Source organism: Manis pentadactyla, chromosome 4, assembly GCF_030020395.1.
Source record: "Manis pentadactyla isolate mManPen7 chromosome 4, mManPen7.hap1, whole genome shotgun sequence".
NCBI lineage: Eukaryota > Metazoa > Chordata > Mammalia > Pholidota > Manidae > Manis > Manis pentadactyla.
The window spans coordinates 120,766,456-120,783,838 of NC_080022.1; the positions used below are offsets into that span (position 1 = coordinate 120,766,456).

The 17,383-nt window shown below is 40.9% G+C and overlaps 1 protein-coding gene across 1 annotated transcript in view; it reads left to right on the plus strand.

Moving 5' to 3' along the window:
* Positions 1-17,383, plus strand: part of LOC118925619 (multidrug and toxin extrusion protein 2-like) — a 91,911-nt gene that overhangs the window by 53,805 nt on the left and 20,723 nt on the right. Inside the window, 2 exon segments of the mRNA XM_057499480.1 lie at positions 12,601-12,714; positions 13,367-13,434. Coding sequence (XP_057355463.1) covers positions 12,601-12,714; positions 13,367-13,434 — 182 coding nt within the window.

Here is a 17,383-nt window from a genome sequence, read left to right on the forward strand (position 1 = left end):
CCCTAATGCTTTCTATTTTTTAATTTCTTTTTTACATTGTATTTTTTTGGTATCATTAATCTACAATTAGATGAAGAACATTATGTTTACTAGGCTCCCCCCTTCACCAAGTCCCCCCCACATTCCCCTTCACAGTCACTGTCCATCTGCATAGTAAGATGCTGTAAAATCACTACTTGTCTTCTCTGTGTTGCACCGCCCTCCCTGTGCCCCCCACGCACTATACATGCTAATTGTAATGCCCTCTTTCTTTTATTTCACTGAGCATAATACCCTCTAGCTCCATCCATGTTGTTGTGAATGGTAGGATCTGTTTTTTTCTTATGGCTCAATAATATTCCATTGTGTATATGTACCACATCTTCTTTATCCATTCATCTACTGATGGACACTTAGGTTGCTTCCATATCTTGGCTATTGTAAAAAGTGCTGTGATAAACACAGGGGTGCATCTGTCTGTTTCAAACTGGAGTATGGCATTCTTAGGGTAAATTCCTAGAAGTGGATTTCCTGGGTCAAGTGGTATTTCTATTTTGAGCATTCTGAGGAACCTCCATACTGCTTTCCACAATGGTTGAACTAATTTACATACCCACCAGCAGTGTAGGAGGGTTCCCCTTTCTCCACAACCTCACCAACATTTGTTGTTGTTGGTCTTTTTGATGATGGCGATCCTTACTGGTGTGAGGTGATATCTCATTGTGGTTTCAATTTGCATTTCTCTGATGATTAGTGATGTGGAGCATCTTGTCATGTGACTATTGGTCATCTGGATTTCTTCTTTAGAGAACTGTCTATTCAGCTCCTGTGCCCATTTTTAATTGGATTATTTGCTTTTTGTTTGTTGAGGTGTGTGGTCTCTTTATATATTTTGGATGTCAATCCTTTATCGGATCTGTCATTTTTGAATATATTCTCCCATACTGTAGGATACCTTTTTGTTTTATTGATGGTGTCCTTTGCTGTACAGAAGCTTTTTAGCTTTATATAGTCCCACTTGTTCATTTTTGCCTTTGTTTCCCTTGCCTGGGGAGATATGTTCATGAAGAAGTCACTCATGTTTATGTCCATGAGATTTTTGCCTATGTTTTTTTCTAAGAGTTTTATGGTTTCATGACTTACATTCAGGTCTTTGATCCATTTCAAATTTACTTTTGTGTATGGGATTAGACAATGACCCAGTTTCATTCTCTTACATGTAGCTGTCCAGTTTTGCCAGCACCATCTGTTGAAGAGACTGTCATGTCCCCATTGTATATCCATGGCCCCTTTATTGAATATTAGTTGACCATATATGTTTGAGTTAATGTTTGGCGTCTCTATTCTGTTCCATTGGTCTGTTGCCCTGTTCTTGTGCCAGTACCAAATTGTCTTGATTACTGTGGCTTTGTAGTAGAGCTGGAAGTTGGGGAGTGAGATCCCCCCCACTTTATTCTTCCTTGTCAGGATTGCTTTAGCTATTCGGGGTCTTTGGTGTTTCCATATGAAATTTTGAACTATTTGTTCCAGTTAATTAAAGAATGCTGTTGGTAATTTGATAGGGATTGCATCAAATCTGTATATTGCTTTGAGCAGCATGGCCATTTTGACGATATTAATTCTTCCTAGTCAGGAGCATGGGATGAGTTTCCATTTGTTAGTGACCTCTTTAATTTCTCTTAAGAGTGTCTTGTAGTTTTCCAGGTACAGGTCTTTCACTTCCTTGGTTAGGTTTATTCCTAGGTATTTTATTCTTTTTGATGCTATTGTGAATGGAATTGTTTTCCTGATTTCTCTTTCTATTAGTTCATTGTTATTGTATAGGAAAGCTACAGATTTCTGTGTGTTAATTTTGTATCTTGCAACTTTGCTGAATTCCGATATTAGTTCTAGTACTTTTGCAGTGGGGACATTAGGGTTTTTTGTGTACAATATCATGTCATCTGAAAATAGTAACAGTTTGACTTCTTCTTTATGAATCTGGATTCCTTGTATTTCTTTGTTTTGTCTAATTGCTGTGGCTAGGACCTCCAGTGCTATTTTGAATAACAGTGGGGAGAGTGGGCATCCCTGTCTTGTTCCCGATCTCAGAGGAAAAGCTTTCAGCCTCTCACTGTTCAGCATGATGTTAGCTGTGGGTTTATCATATATGGCCTTTATTATGTTGAGGTACTTGCCCTCTATGCCCATTTTGTTGTGAGTTTTTATCATGAATGGATGTTGAATTTTGTCAAATGCTTTTTCAGCATCTATGGAGATGTCCTTTTTGTTGACGTGGTGGATGATGTTGATGGATTTTCGAATGGTGTACCATCCTTGCATCCCTGGGATGAATCCCACTTGGTCATGATGTATGATCCTTTTGATGTATTTTTGAATTCGTTTTGGTGATATTTTGTTGAGTATTTTTGCATCTATGTTCATCAGGGATATTGGTCTGTAGTTTTCTTTTTTGGTGGGGTCTTTGCCTGGTTTGGGTATTAGGAATAAGTTGACTTCATAGAATGAGTTTGGGAGTATTCCCTCCTCTTCTATTTTTTGGAAAAACTTAAGGAGAATGGGTATTATGTCTTCTCTGTATGTCTGATAAAATTCTGAGGTAAATCCTTCTGGCCTGGGGGTTTTGTTCTTGGGTAGTTTTTTAATTTCCACTTCAATTTCGTTGCTTGTAATTGGTCTGTTTAGATTTTCTGTTTCTTTCTGGGTGTGTCTTGGAAGGTTGTATTTTTCTAGGAAGTTGTCCATTTCTCCTCAGTTTTCCAGCTTGTTAGCATATAGGTTTTCATAGTATTCTCTAATAATTCTTTGTATTTCTGTGGGGTCCGTCGTGATTTTTCCTTTCTCATTTCTGATTCTGTTGATTTGTGTTGACTCTCTTTTTCTCTTAATAAGTCTGGCTAGTGGCTTATCTATTGTGTTTATTTTCTCGAAGAACCATCTCTTGGTTTCATTGATTTTTTTTCTATTGCCTTATTCTTCTCAATTTTGTTTATTTCTTCTCTGATCTTTATTATGTCCCTCCTTCTGCTGACCTTAGGCCTCATTTGTTCTTCTTTTTCCAATTTCGATAATTGTGACATTAGACTGTCCATTTGGGATTGTTGTTCCTTCTTTAAATATGCCTGGATTGCTGTATACTTTCCTCTTAAGACTGCTTTTGCTGCATCCCACAGAATTTGGGGCTTTGTGTTGTTGTTGTCATTTGTTTCCATATATTGCTGGATCTCCATTTTAATTTGGTCATTGATCCATTGATAATTTAGGAGCGTGTTGTTAAGCCTCCATGTCTTTGTGAGCCTTTTTTGCTTTCTTTGTACAATTTATTTCTAGTTTTATACCTTTGTGGTCTGAAAAGTTGGTTGGTAGGATTTCAATCTTTTGGAATTTACTGAGGTTCTTTTTGTGGCCTAGTATGTGGTCCATTCTGGAGAATGTTCCATGTGCACTTGAGAAGAATGTGTATCCTGTTACTTTTGGATGTAGAGTTCTAGAGATGTCTACTAGGCCCATCTGTTCTAGTGTGTTGTTCAGTACCTCTGTGTCCTTACTTATTTTCTGTCTGGTGGATCTGTCCTTTGGAATGAGTGGTGTGTTGAAGTCTCCCAGAATGAATGCATTGCATTCTATTTCCTCCTTTAATTCTGTTAGTATTTGTTTCACATTTATTGGTGCTCCTGTATTGGGTGCATATGTTTGTAATAGTTATATCCTCTTGTTGGACTGACCCTTTTTTCATTATGTAATGTCATTATTTATCTCTTGTTACTTTCTTTATTTTGAAGTCTTTTTTGTCTGACTAGTATTGCAACAACTGCTTTTTTCTCTCTGTTGTTTGCATGAAATATCTTTTTCTATCCCTTGACTTTTAATCTGTGCATGTCTTTGGGTTTGAGGTGAGTCTCTGGTAAGCAGCATATAGATGGGTCTTGCTTTTTCATCCATTCTGTTACTCTGTGTCTTTTGTTTGGTATATTCAGTCCATTTACATTTAGGGTGATTATTGAAAGATATGTACTTATTGCCATTGCAGGCTTTAGATTCGTGGTTACCGAAGGTTCAAAGTTAGCTTGTTTACTACCTTACTTTCTAACTTAACTCACTTACTTAGCTATTATAAACACAGTCTGATGATTATCTCTCTCCCTTCTTATTCCTCCTCCTCCATTCTTCATATGTTGGGTGTTTTGTTCTGTGCTCTTTTTAGGAGTGCTCCCATCTAGAGCAGTCCCTCTAAGATACCCTGTAGAGGTGGTTTGTGGGAGGCAAATTCCCTCAACTTTTGCTTGTCTGGGAATTGTTTAATCCCTCCTTCATATTTAAATGATAATCGTGGTGGATACAGTATCCTTGGTTCAAGGCCCTTCTGTTTCATTGCATTAAATATATCATGCCATTCTCTTCTGGCCTGTAGGGTTTCTGTTGAGAAGTCTGATGATAGCCTGATGGGTTTTCCTGTTTCGGTGACGTTTTGTCTCTCTCTGGCTCTGTTTAATACTCTGTCCTTGTCCTTGATCTTTGCCATTTTAATTATTATGTGTCGTGGTGTTGTCCTGTTTAGGTCCCGTCTCTCGGGAGTTCTGTGTGCCTCCGTAGTCTGACGAACTATTTCCTTCCTCAGTTTGGGGAAGTTCTCAGCAATTATTTCTTCAAAGACACTTTCTATCCCTTTTTCTCTCTCTTCTTCTTCTTCTGGTACCCCTGTAATGTGGATATTGTTCCTTTTGGATTGGTCACACTGTTCTCGTAATATTGTTTCATTCCTAGAGATCTTTTTATCTCTCTCTGCATAAGCTTCTATGTGTTCCTGTTCTCTGGTTTCTATTCCGTCCATGGCCTCTTGCGTCTTATCCATGCTGCTTATAAATCCTTCCAGAGTTTGTTTCACTTCTGTAATCTCCCTCTGGACATGTATAATGTTCCTCCAGACTTCATCCCTTAGCTCTTGCATGTTTCTCTTCAGCTCTGTCAGCATGTTTATGATTTTTATTTTGAATTCTTTTTCAGAGAGACTGGTTAGGTCTATCTCTGCAGCTCCTCTCTCAGGTGTTGTCTGAACTATCTTGGACTGGACTAAAGTTTTTTGCCTTTTTATGGTGATAGTCGTGGCTGTAGGCAGGTTGCGGGTGTGTCAGCTGGGAGAAGAAAGTCCTTTCCTGCTTGCTGGATGCCTTGCCCCTCTCCGATGCCTGTGTTGGTTACCCGCACTTCTTCAGCAGCCACCGGGTCAGTCCCCTACATTGCTGTGGGCGGGTCTCCATCAGAGCATCACGGAGCCCTGTGGGGAGTGGGAGGCACACCAGGTGCGCTCCTCCGTGCTAGCAGCACCCCTGTCTGGCAGCTGTGAGCCAGCAGCAGCCTTTGTGTCTGACCCAGGTGGCTGTGCGTTGGGCTGGGATTCCAGTCGGCTGCTGGGAGCGCGCCTGCTCCCTCTGGCTCTGCTGCAGGTGTGCGCGGGGCTCTCCCGCCTGGGCCTCTACCTGGCTTCTCTGGCTCCAGTGCCACCGGTGCGCGCGAGACGTACCCGGGCTGTTCTGTTGCCGCCACTGCAGACTCGCACAGGCCTCTCCTGGTCTCCTCTGGCGCTGTTGGTGCATGCGATCTGCGCCCAGTCCCTTCTGGCCCAGCCACCCGCGGCACGCGCTGCCACTCTCCTGCTACTGGGCCGGTGTGTCAGGGTCCATGCCAGTTGGAGGAATGACTGGTAGGCTGCTTAGTGCCGTGAGGGGCTTCAGAGCTGCACTGCCTCCCCGGGGTTTAGGGCACCTAAGGTTCCCTGGGATTCCCAGCTGCTGCCTAACTGTGCCGGGATGACTTTGTCCAGCAATGGGGTCCCTGTTTCTTTAAGACTTGCAGAAAGTACTTGCTTTTCTTTTGTCTCGGGGGCGCCGGTTGCGGGGACCTGCCCACAGGTTTTGCTTTTCTGTTTCTCTAATATCCAGCACCCCGTGCACCTTGTATCTGCGCTCCGGGTTCGGATTTCTAGAGCTGGTTATTTAGCAGTCCTGGGCTTTCACTTCCTCCCTGTTCTGACTCCTTTCTTCCCCCCATGTTCTGGGGTGGGGAAGCGTTCGGGTTCCGCTTGGCCATGGCTTGTATCTTACCCCCTTCATGTGATGTTGAGTTCTCACAGATGTAGATGTATCCTGGCTGTTGTACTGTATCCACTGGTGTCTCTTTTAGGAATAGTTGTATTTGTTGTATTTTCATAAATATATATGTTTTGGGGAGGAGAGTTCCTCTGAACTACTCACACTGCCATCTTCCTGTGATCCCCTCACGCTGCTATCTTAACCCCCTAACATTCTTTAAATAGCCAATCATCCTCTAAATATTGACTTAGTTCTTATGCAACTAATACCCAAAAACTTAAATATTCACAGTTCAGATTTCCCAAACACTTATACGTGATTGCAAGTTTACTACTTTTAAACTTTTAATTAAAGTCTTTGGTCTATCATATCAATCTAATAAATCCTTAAATCACCTTAAAAATTAGGCTTAAGAATGTATGTAAAATGTATAATGATTATAAAACTAATTATATTTTCTAACACTAAACTCATCACAAAAATTTTAATATTTTTAAAAAGTAAATTTGCTTTTTCATTATCTTTTTTCTTTATTCTTACTTTTATTCTTATTTCTCCTCAAGGAATAATTTTAGTTATCCAGCTTAGAGGGCAAAGTTACTTTCCCAGCCTGGCTGAGTTTATGGTTATTGGTGAGAAGCAGTGATTGGGGGGCCTGCATAGACATGCCTTCTTTGGGAGTCTCCCCCGAGTCTGTTACCGAGTGTGAGGGGCCCTCCCCTTTCCCTCTTTACGGGTAGACTTTCTCCATAGCATCAGTAAGTTTCTTTCAACTTTGTCTCACCTCACCTCCCATCCAAATGCTGGGTCCTAAGTGCCTTCTCTCCCAAGTCCAGTCTGACACTTGTTCAGCGTGGGTTGTGCCTATAGTACAGCCCAGGCAGCCCCTTCTGCAGCCACTACTCTGTATGGGACCAGGATGGGTCAGGTGGGTCTGATTAATGAAAGCTCAAGGCCTTTGGTCAATTTGGGTCTCCAGAATGAAAACACTTTGCTTTGTATCAGGTGTCAAGAACCAGTGCCCCAGCAGCATGTGTCATTAACGTTTGGAAGTACAGTTTTACCCACATACTTAGCTGGCAGCTGTAGCCCACCATTCTGAGGCATTTTGTTTCAGGGGCTCCTTTTGTCAGTAGATACTGCATAATTTGTTCTAAAATTCTCTCCTTTTCAATCAGTGCCTTTACCTATTTTTGTTTATTGTAACTGAAACATTTTAAAGCTTGTTTACTAGGAATTACTTGTTTTGTGTTTTCTATTTTTCATGGCTTCAGTTTGCTTTATTCCTCTTTTTCTGTATTTGTGATCAGTTTTTTTTCTCTTCCCTAACCCCGCCTCATTTGGGGCTGTGGGGTGTGGCTGTCAGGCTCGTTGGCCTGGGGCCAGGCTGCCGAGGCTCAGGTCCCACTTAGCTGTGGTTCCAGGCAGGTGACCTGACGCCTGTGCCTCAGTTTCCTCATTTGTAAAATGGTGGTGGGAACAGGACCTATAGCATTTAATTGTTGTAAGGGTTAACTGAGTTATCCGTATAAAGGGTTTAGAACCTTAGAAGATTATGACCTAAAGTGCATTCAACAAATTTAGCTATTTTTTATTACCCTTAAATACTAATTATTTTCTAGTTGAAAGCACTTTTTCATTTCTGTTCACCCTTTATATTTTAAATGTTCAAGCCCACTGAAAAATAGTTTGCTTTTAATAATCTTTGTCAACTTTAAGTTTGCCAGTTGTTGACATTTTGATGTATTTGTTTCTTTCAACACACACACATATATATATATATATACACATCTACACACATACACATTTCTTGCCAACTAGTAAATTGCAGACATCATGACTCTTCACCATGAATTATTTCACCATGCATCTCTCCTAAGTAAGATTTTCCTAAATAACCACCCTATTGTCATTGAAGGAAATAAAAAAGAAATAATATGATACACATTCTATATTCAGATTTCCATAGCTGTCCCCAAAACATATATTTAAGCCTTTTTTGATGCTGGGACCAGTCATGGCTCACGCATTTCATTTAGTGGTAGTTTCTTTATCCCTTTTTCATCTAAAACAATCTCCCCATCTTTTCTGTTTTTATGACAGTTTTCAAAGAGCCTAGGCCAGTTGTCTTGTAGAATGTCCTGTACTCTGGATTCATCTCATGTTTGTCTCCTCCTGAGTAGATTCAGGTGAAAGCACTGGGCAGGAACACTGCGTAGGGGATGGTGTGTACTTACTACATCTGGAGGCATATAATTTCAGGTTTGATCATGTGGCTGAGGTAGTGACTACCAGATTTCTCTATTGGAAACATTTTCTCCTTTGCAATTAGAAAGTCATCTCTAGGGCAGTGGAGATAACTGGACTACCTGGTATTCCAATAAATTTTCAGCCAGTGGTTTTAACATCCATTAATGTTTCTCACTCAAGTCAAATACTACTTTGGAAGTTTCAAATATTCTTAGATTTTTAGTATTCACACTTGTATCAGTTAGAATGTATTCAGCTGTAAAAAAAACAACAACCAGTTCAACCTAGCTTAACCAATAAAGGTTTTACATAACTGGCTCATGGAACTGGAAGTTAAAGGGTAGGTGTTTTGGTATTGGTGTGCAAGGGAACTATGGATACCTGAATGAAAATTAGAAGTTTCCAAGAGAAAGAGGAATGGTAGTTGGACAGGCAACTATATGCTCACTATAATATTTTAATATACATGTTTTTTCTTATCTCTGTCCTCTTCCCAGATAAGATAGCACACCTTAATTACCTCTCTCCCAAGTCCCACCCTCCATATTGTTATTAATTATAAGTTTAATTCCAGATTTAAAAAAACCAAATCTAAATATAACAAAATAACATTTTATTATATCAACATGTTTTAGAAATTAATTTCTTCACTGTTGCTTCTTGAATCTCATTCCCCCTGGATTTATTTTTATTCTTGCTGAAGTACATCTTTTAGTAGTTGTTTAAGCAAGAGTCTGTAAACACTTAAACCCTTTTAAAGGGTAGTCTTTAGGTGTTAAAAAAACAAAATTGTCTGCCTTATTCTCATTCTTGAGTATTGCTGAGTGTAAAAATCTAAGTCGATGGTAGTCTTGTATGGCTGATACTACACTGTTTCCTTCTTGTTCTTGGTGATAACATCCACCATAAGCTTGGTTGTCTTTGCTTTGGAGGCAACCAATTATTTTCTCTCATAGTTTTACAAGTTTTCCTTATGTCACAGTATGGCCACACAAAGATTTTTTGGTTGCCTTGTTGGCATTCAGTAAACTTTCTTAATCTGAGAGCTTCTATTAAATTCTGGAAAAATTTTTAGCCTTTTCTTGTACTGGTTATTCTCCATTTCTGTTCTTTCCTCCACACCACTTCTCTCCAATAGTCTACATTTCTCTGTCATGTTTTCCCTCTCTCTGCAACTCTGTGCTGTACTTTAAGAGATTTTCTGTCCTCTGTTTACTGATTATCTTTTAAGCTAAATCTTGTCTAGGTCTGATTCATTCATATTTTTGAATTTCAACAGTGATGTTTTTCATTTCAAATAATTTTCAGTTCTTTTTCTGTCTATCCTTATTTCCAAACCTTGTGCATTTGAACATTTTAAGAATGCTTATTTAAAAAAATTTTTTCAGATTGTCCTATCATTTTTACCTAATCAGGCATGAACTCTTTCATGTGTTCGTTTTATGAAGTTTCTTCCCTTGCATTGGATTTCTTGTCTGTTTATAGCCTGGGTCATGGAATGTAACTATACCTATGTTTTGACTCATATTATGCCTAATTCTGAGACTCATATTTTGTTGCATTTTAATATTTATAAAATTGGGATTCATCTTTCAGTTGATGTGCTAAAACAGTATGTCATAATTTAATTGGCAGGTCCTTTGTGGCACTTAATGACTTCTTAGATGCACTGAAATATGGTGCCTAATTTCGCTGGGCACCATCTGATTGATGCCTGCCTCCTCAGACTGCAGTTTTGACTGTGGTTTTGACTGCTTTATCATTTCATATGAGAGCTTATTTTCCAAGGGGGTCATCTTCCTTATGAGTCACATATACGCCCTGTTCCATTTGTAGAGGGTTCTGACTGCTCAGGTTGAGTGAAATATTCCTGTTCCAATCCCGGTTTGTTCAGGTGACTGTACTTCAGGTTCAAGCCCTCTCCTGTATGTGCTGGCCCTTTCTGCTCAGGGCTTGGGGCGGCCAGCCTGGCAGGCAGGTTTCTTGGTCTTTAGATTGGCGACAGTGCTTCCTTGGCTCCTCTAACATCCCCTGTTCATGGGGGCTTATGCCTTGACCCCTGACCTTTGTCACTCCCTTTCACCATCAAGCAACCCAGTTGGGTTAGTCTCTATTGTTCTTTGTGTGGTTCTCCCCTCAAGGCTTCACCTCCAAATCCAGTGGCATGGGGTGGGGTCCCAGCCTCGCTCTTCTTCCCGACACCCAGGAAGTAAGGGGTGAGGTGGCTCTTGGCACTATTCTTTGCTCTTCTGATAGGGTGTTTTTTCAGTGCCTTCTCCCCCTCCCGCTCTCCCTCTGTGGCCCTGGGCCTTGGATGCAAAGCACCGACTTTCTCATACCTCAGGTTCATGGCGCCCTGATGCCTCACTCCTTACAGGGTCCAGCTCCCGGTTCAGGGTGTTTCTCCCTTCATATTATAGTTCCCATTCTCCCACTTCAAGACACTCTCTGTGTGTTTGATGCGTCTTTGAATGTGTATCTTTGAAAAAATGTGGAGTGTCTGTTTTTTTCTGGGGGGTGGGGCTGTATATATATAGTTATATTTAGGTGTCTTTCTTTGCTATAAATATTTTCACTTAGCACAGAGGTTGGCAAACTATAGCCCAAAGCCAGATGTGGCTGCAGCTAGTGTCTGTCAGTGAACTGTGATTGGACCGCAGCTGCGCACCATCAGGTACACACTGCCTGGGGCTGTTCTCGTGCTGCCACAGCAGAGTTGAGCAATGGCAGTGAAGACCAATTGGCCTGCAAAGTTGAAAACACTCACAGAAAAGGTTTGTTGACCTCTGACTTAGCACAATGTTTTGTTGTGTTCTAAATGTAGTAAAATACACAGAATACGAAATTTACCGTCTTAACCATTTTTAAATGTACAGTGGTGTTGGTCCATTCACACTGCTGTGCACCCATCACCACCATCCATCTCCAGAGCTTCTCATCTTGAAACTGTCCCCATTAAACATCAGCTCCTGTTCACCTTCCTTCCCGCCCCTGGTGACCACCATTCTGCTTTCTGTATTTGTATCTCCTGATACCTCATGTAAGTGAAATTATATAGTATTTGTCTTTTTGTGACTGGCTTACTTCGCTTAGCCTACTGTCCTCATGTTGAAGCAGGTGTCAGAAATTCCTTCCTTTTTAAGGTTAAATAATGTCCCATTGTGTGTGTAAACCACATTTTGCTTCTCTGTTCATGTGCAGATGGATGTTCAGGCTGCTTCCACCCTTTGGCAATTGTGAATAATGCTGTGTGAACATGGGTGGACGAGTATCACTTGCCAACCCTGCTTTCAATTCTTTTTACATATTTTCAGAGGTGATGTTTCTGGATCACATGGTAATTCTATTTTTAATTTTTTGAGGAACCACCACATGTTCTTTCTACAGTGGCTGCACCATTTCACATTCCAGCCAACAGCACATGAGGGTTCCAGTTCCCCCCTGTCCTCACTAACACTTGTTGTTCTCAGTTTTTCTCTAAAGCAGCCATTCCGACAGATGTGAAATGATACCTTCCTGTGGTTTTGTCCTAGTGATTAGTGATGCTGAGCATTTTTTCCTGTGCTTGTTGGACATTTGCATGTCTTTGGAGAAATGTCTATTCAAGTCCTTTGCCCATTAAAAAATTTTTTGTTGTTGTTGTTAAATGTTGGAGTTCTTTATATATTCTGGATATTATAATATCTAGGTTTCCTTATCAGAAATGTGATTTGCAAATATTTTCTCTATTCTCTGGGTTGGTTGTCTTTCACTCTGTTGATTGTGTCCTTTGATGCAGTTTTACATTTTGAAGTTGTCCAGGTCCAGCTGATGTGGTTTTATATAGTTGCCTGTGAGCGCAGTGTATTTTAAAATCTAACCATATTTCTGTGTGTACATCTGGTGTCCTGCTTGTAACTCTAGTTGCATCTGTCATATTTTACTTCTCTGATTTCCTAGTGATGGTCATCTTGATGCTCCCAGTATCTCACAACCACACCTGCCGTAGTAAATAACCTATGTGTTTTCTTTAGGATCTTTGCAGAAGCTACTCTGCCTTTTATACAAAGAGTGAAATGTGTGGGTGATAAGGGCATATGCATACTTCAGTTTTACCAAGTATTATGCGCTCTATTCCCAAACTCTGGTATTGTTTGACATCTTTAAAATACCTTTTTTTTTCTGGCAAACTGTGGTTACTCCCAGTGTCTGGCCATTTGGAGGAGGCAGGCATGGGAAACCGAATTTCTGGCATTAGACTATTGGAAGTAAATGCCTCTTTTCTTTCTTCCCTGCCCTTTAGGTTGGACTAGGGACTGTTTTCAAGAGTGGGGCTCCTACGTGCAGCTGGCTGTGCCCAGTATGCTGATGGTGTGCATTGAGTGGTGGACCTTCGAGATTGGAACCTTCCTGGCAGGTTTGTCAGCAACTCAGCAGAAACCCAGAAAGCAGCCTGGCCAGTCCTATCTCTAGTGCTTTTCCAGAAACATGCTTTGTACTTCTTTTCCCCATCAGGCACTTGTGGAAGTTTTTAATACAGGTTTAAATCCTTGTCCAACCACAAGCATATTCAGGTTGAGTGGGGCCTAAGCACTACCTCACTGCCCTGTGTTTTGTGGGTTCGGAAGGGAAGGAGGCCACCATGAAGGCGTTTGCCAAGATCAGGGCGAGGGGGAAGAAAAACCTGAATCTAGGCCCCATGAGTCTCTCAGACCTTGTGCTGGTAAGTAATAGAGAAAACAATGGAGACAGTGGATGGTAATTGGTGTTGAACTTCCTGTAGACACCCGAGCACCTGTTGTCTGCTTTCAACCCGATGTTTTGTTCCCTGACGGAAGAGGGGCTTGTAGAATGAACCCTGTCATGTCCTAGCTGCCTGTGTTCTTGGCAGCTTCCTGGGAGCAGGTGTCTGGGGCTCTCAGCTCAGACAGTGACTTCTGCCCTTGGGTTATGCCTCTGGGGCAGTCTTGGCTTCTCTTACATTAAGATCCATTCTAGTTTCATAAGGAAATATTTGCTTTAATCTACTTTTTGAAATGTATTTTGTGTGGTGTGTGCCAACATTTCAGGACTGATTAATGTGACAGAGCTTGGCGCCCAGGCCGTCATTTATGAACTGACCACCGCAGCCTACATGGTAAGAACCTTGGGGTGAAACTCAGCAGTGCTTTGCATGAACTCTGTCAGGGCTGCTGGCATTGTATTCACTTAGCCAAACTGAATGCCTGCCATGCTATGCGCCCGGGAGAGAGGAGAATCAGACAGCACGAGAGAGCACAGCATACTGGAGAGCCTGGGTTTTGGAGCCAGACACATTGTGTTTGAGTCCCCTCCATGCTGCTCCGGAACTGTGTGGCTGTGGGCTCATTACTTAGCCTTTTTGAGGCTCAGTTTCCTCACATACAAAATGGGAAAAAAATAATACCTACTTTGCAAGTAAAGATTGAATGAGATAATGCATATAGAACACTCAGCATGATGCTGGGCATGTTTGCAAATACGGACTTAGTGCTATGACCCCATGGAGAGCAGGATGGGAACAGTCCCTGCCCTCTCACAGCCTGTGTTCTGGGGGGAGACAGAGATAAACAGGCACACAGATGAATATGAGCATCACAAATTTAAATAACAAACACCATAAAAGAAACAAAAAAGGTCTGAGGTACATAAAAACAGAAATGGACACTTTTTAGGTAGGAACATCAGAAATAGTCCTTCCGAATTGCTGTTTACGCTGAGACTTGAAAGGTGAGCGGGAAGCAGACTGGGGAGCCTGAGGGTGAGAGCTGCCTGCATAGCCTGAGCAAAGGCTCTGGGGGAAGAGCCCTTGGCGTGGGAACCCGGCTGAGGGGGTCAGTGAGGTGAGAGGGTGTGAGCGAGAAGCTGGCTTCGAGGAGGACAAGGTCAGGCGGGGGGCGCTGGAAGGGAGCTGTCACATCTCGTTGAATAAGTACGAGGCTGCTGGTGGACAAGGAGAACAGTGGGTGAATTCGTTATGTTGTAGGGCAGAACTGACAGGCCAAGGCCAGGGTTTGGATGTGGAGGACAAGGGGGTGAATGGAAAGAATCACAAATGATCCCAGAATTTCTGTCTTGAACGTGTGTGTGTGCTTGCACGCACAGGTGGAGGGTGGGGATGCCTTTTGATACTTTTTGAATACTGTCACCCTGTATGATATTCTAACCTTTTGTTTTGTTTGCTTCTTTTCAAAAGATCAACAGAGGCCATCTGGGCAGTGGAGTTATGGGCCATTTTTGTTTCCACTTCTTTTTCTTATCTTGAAAATGAAAAATCATAGAGACAGTAGAATGGTGGTCGCCACGGGATTGGCAGAGGGGGGAATGGGGAGTTAGTGTTGAATGGATGTGGAGTTTTAGTTTCACAAGATGAAAGAAGTTATGGAGATGGATGGTGGTGATGTTTGCACAGCATTATGAACCTATTTAATAGAGAACTGTACATTAAAAAATGGTTAAGATGGTAAAAAGAAAAATTGCTGGAATAATAAGGAAAAAATGGTTAAGATGGTAAATTTTATGTTGTATTTTGCCACAATAAATAAAAATGGGGAAAAGTAGAGATGGAGTATGTGAAACATATAGGTCCATTATATATCTAGTAGGAATTCCACAGGGAGAGAATAAACAGGCTGGTGCGGAGGCAGTATTGAGAGACATTTGATGAGACAGAGACGGACAGTTAAAAACAAAAATCTTAAATTCAAAAATCACAATGAACATTGTATTGTAGACTCTCTCCTGAGCAGTTAGTTAGGAAAAAAAGGAAATAAAAACCATTGACTTTGGATGGGAAGAAGTAAAACTATCTGTATTTATAGATGACATGATTTTATATATAGAAAGCCCTAAGCAATCCATGTGCACACACACAAAAGCTGAAACTACCAGAGCTAATAAACGAGTTGTTTAAAGTCACAGGAGAATCAGTGCACAAAAATCAGCTGTATTTCCACAACACTAGCAACAATCTGAACCCATTCACAACATCATCAAAAGGAATATAGTTAGGGATATTTTCAACCAAATAAAGGCAGACTGGTACACTGAAAACTGAAAATTTTTATGCCAAAAACTACAAAGCACTGTTGAAAGAAGCTAAAGAATACCTAAATGAATGGACAGGTTTCCCATGTCACTGGTTTTGGAAGACTCAGTATTGTTACAAGGTCAGTTGTATCCCCAAGTTAATCTACAGATTCAGTGCAATCTCTTCAAACTGGCCTTTTTATAGACTGGAGAAGCCAATCCTAAAATTCATGTGGAGATGCAAGGGGCCCCAAGCGGTCAGAACAATGTTAGAAAAGAAGAAAGTTGGAGGGCTCACACCTCAATGCCAGCAATAAAAGCCAGAAGACAGTGAACTACTATCATTAAACTGCTGAGAGAATCTGTCAGCCCTTACCCAGCTAAGCTATTCCTTAAGAAAGAGGGCAAATTGGGAGACATTTTCCAGCAAAGACTGAGAGGCATCACCATTCACAGACTCACTGAAAGAAATGCTGATGTTAAGATAACGGTGAGCAGAGAAAGTGGTAAATATAGATAAGTCTAAGTTAGCACTGAGACGAATTCATACAGTACAAAAATAAGGTAGAAATAAAATACTCTTCAGCAATAAGAGGTGAGGTGGGGAGAGGGTTTTCTTAGTTAAAACAATCCAGATATTATCAGGGAAGAAGGTAGGAGACAGTGATTAACTTACAATTTTTAAGTCTGTGTGCATGTTTACATTTCAAGGGGAATAACCAAAAGAGAGGAAATGGAATGTATTTCCAGACTGGTGGCTGGGATAAAAAGGGAATGAAGAAAACAGGATCAATCCAACATGAGACAGTGAAAATAATGAAGATAAAGAAGCAAAGAGAAAACATGATAAATAGTGTAACATAAGATGGTAGAATTAACTCCAAATAGTGTGTGATCATAGTAAAGGAAAACATGCTAAACTTGCCAGCCAAAAGCAGATTCAAGTTAGATTGCCCCCTTTCAAAATTATTTGCGCTGCTTATTTTTTCCATAGTGGAGTGCTCCTTTTTTCACTTAACATTACCACATAAATGTATTCTCATGTTTTAAAAGGCTTTTCCCAAAAAGTAAAAAATCTGATTTGCCTGTATACAATCAGCACCTGAATAGAGCACTGTTCACTTAATCACTTACCTGGAACAGGACTACCCATTTATCTCCAGCTTTCTGTCACCAGTATTGTTTGAGTGAATATCTTTACACACAGAAATGTGTCCTTGAGAACGTAATCCCAAATAAAGAAAATATTGTTAGAAATGAGTATTTTCAAAAAAGTCTTTGCTAACTCAGTATGTGAAAGATGGATATTTCATTTTAATATTTTTGATTAGTGAGGTTGACTATGTTCAACTAATTTTTCTTTTACTCACTGTTTATATTCTTTGCCTGTTTATCACTTGAGGTTTAGTGGGATTCTTCCTTTTGTAAGCTTATACAAGCTCTTGATAAATAGAAAAGTATTTTCTACCACTCCTGTTTGTAGCAATTTTTTCTCACTGCTTCCTTTAAATATTTATGTATTCTTACAAATGTTTTATTATAAAAGCAATTCATACTAAGCCACACACAATATGTTAACATAGATCAAAAGGTCACAAACTGGAAATAAATTTGTTCCCTGTTTCGTCTAGTTCCCTGGAGCTGCCCCATTTTTGAGCATTTTCTGGCTTTAGTTCTGAGAGTTGTCCCCACGACTTCACACCTACATTTCTTCCTGCCTCTGACCCAGTGGGCAGGGTGAGGATCACAGCCCCTTTCTGTAGCCTCTCCCTCTCCCTCGTGGCGGTTGTTACTTCTCTTAGGGGCTACTTTTATCAACTTAAATAATAAACTTAGACCTCTAATTCTCGATGCCTCAACTTTATAGACATTGTGACTTCACCTCCTCAGTTGTAAGGTGAGGAACATTGTGTCCTCCTGTTTCTTTGCATCTCTCTCATTTGCCTCCTGAATTCATAAGCTGTTTCACAACCACCCGCATGCGATGGGCCAGGCACTGTTCTGAACACTTTACAAAGAGTAACTCATGGACTCCTCAT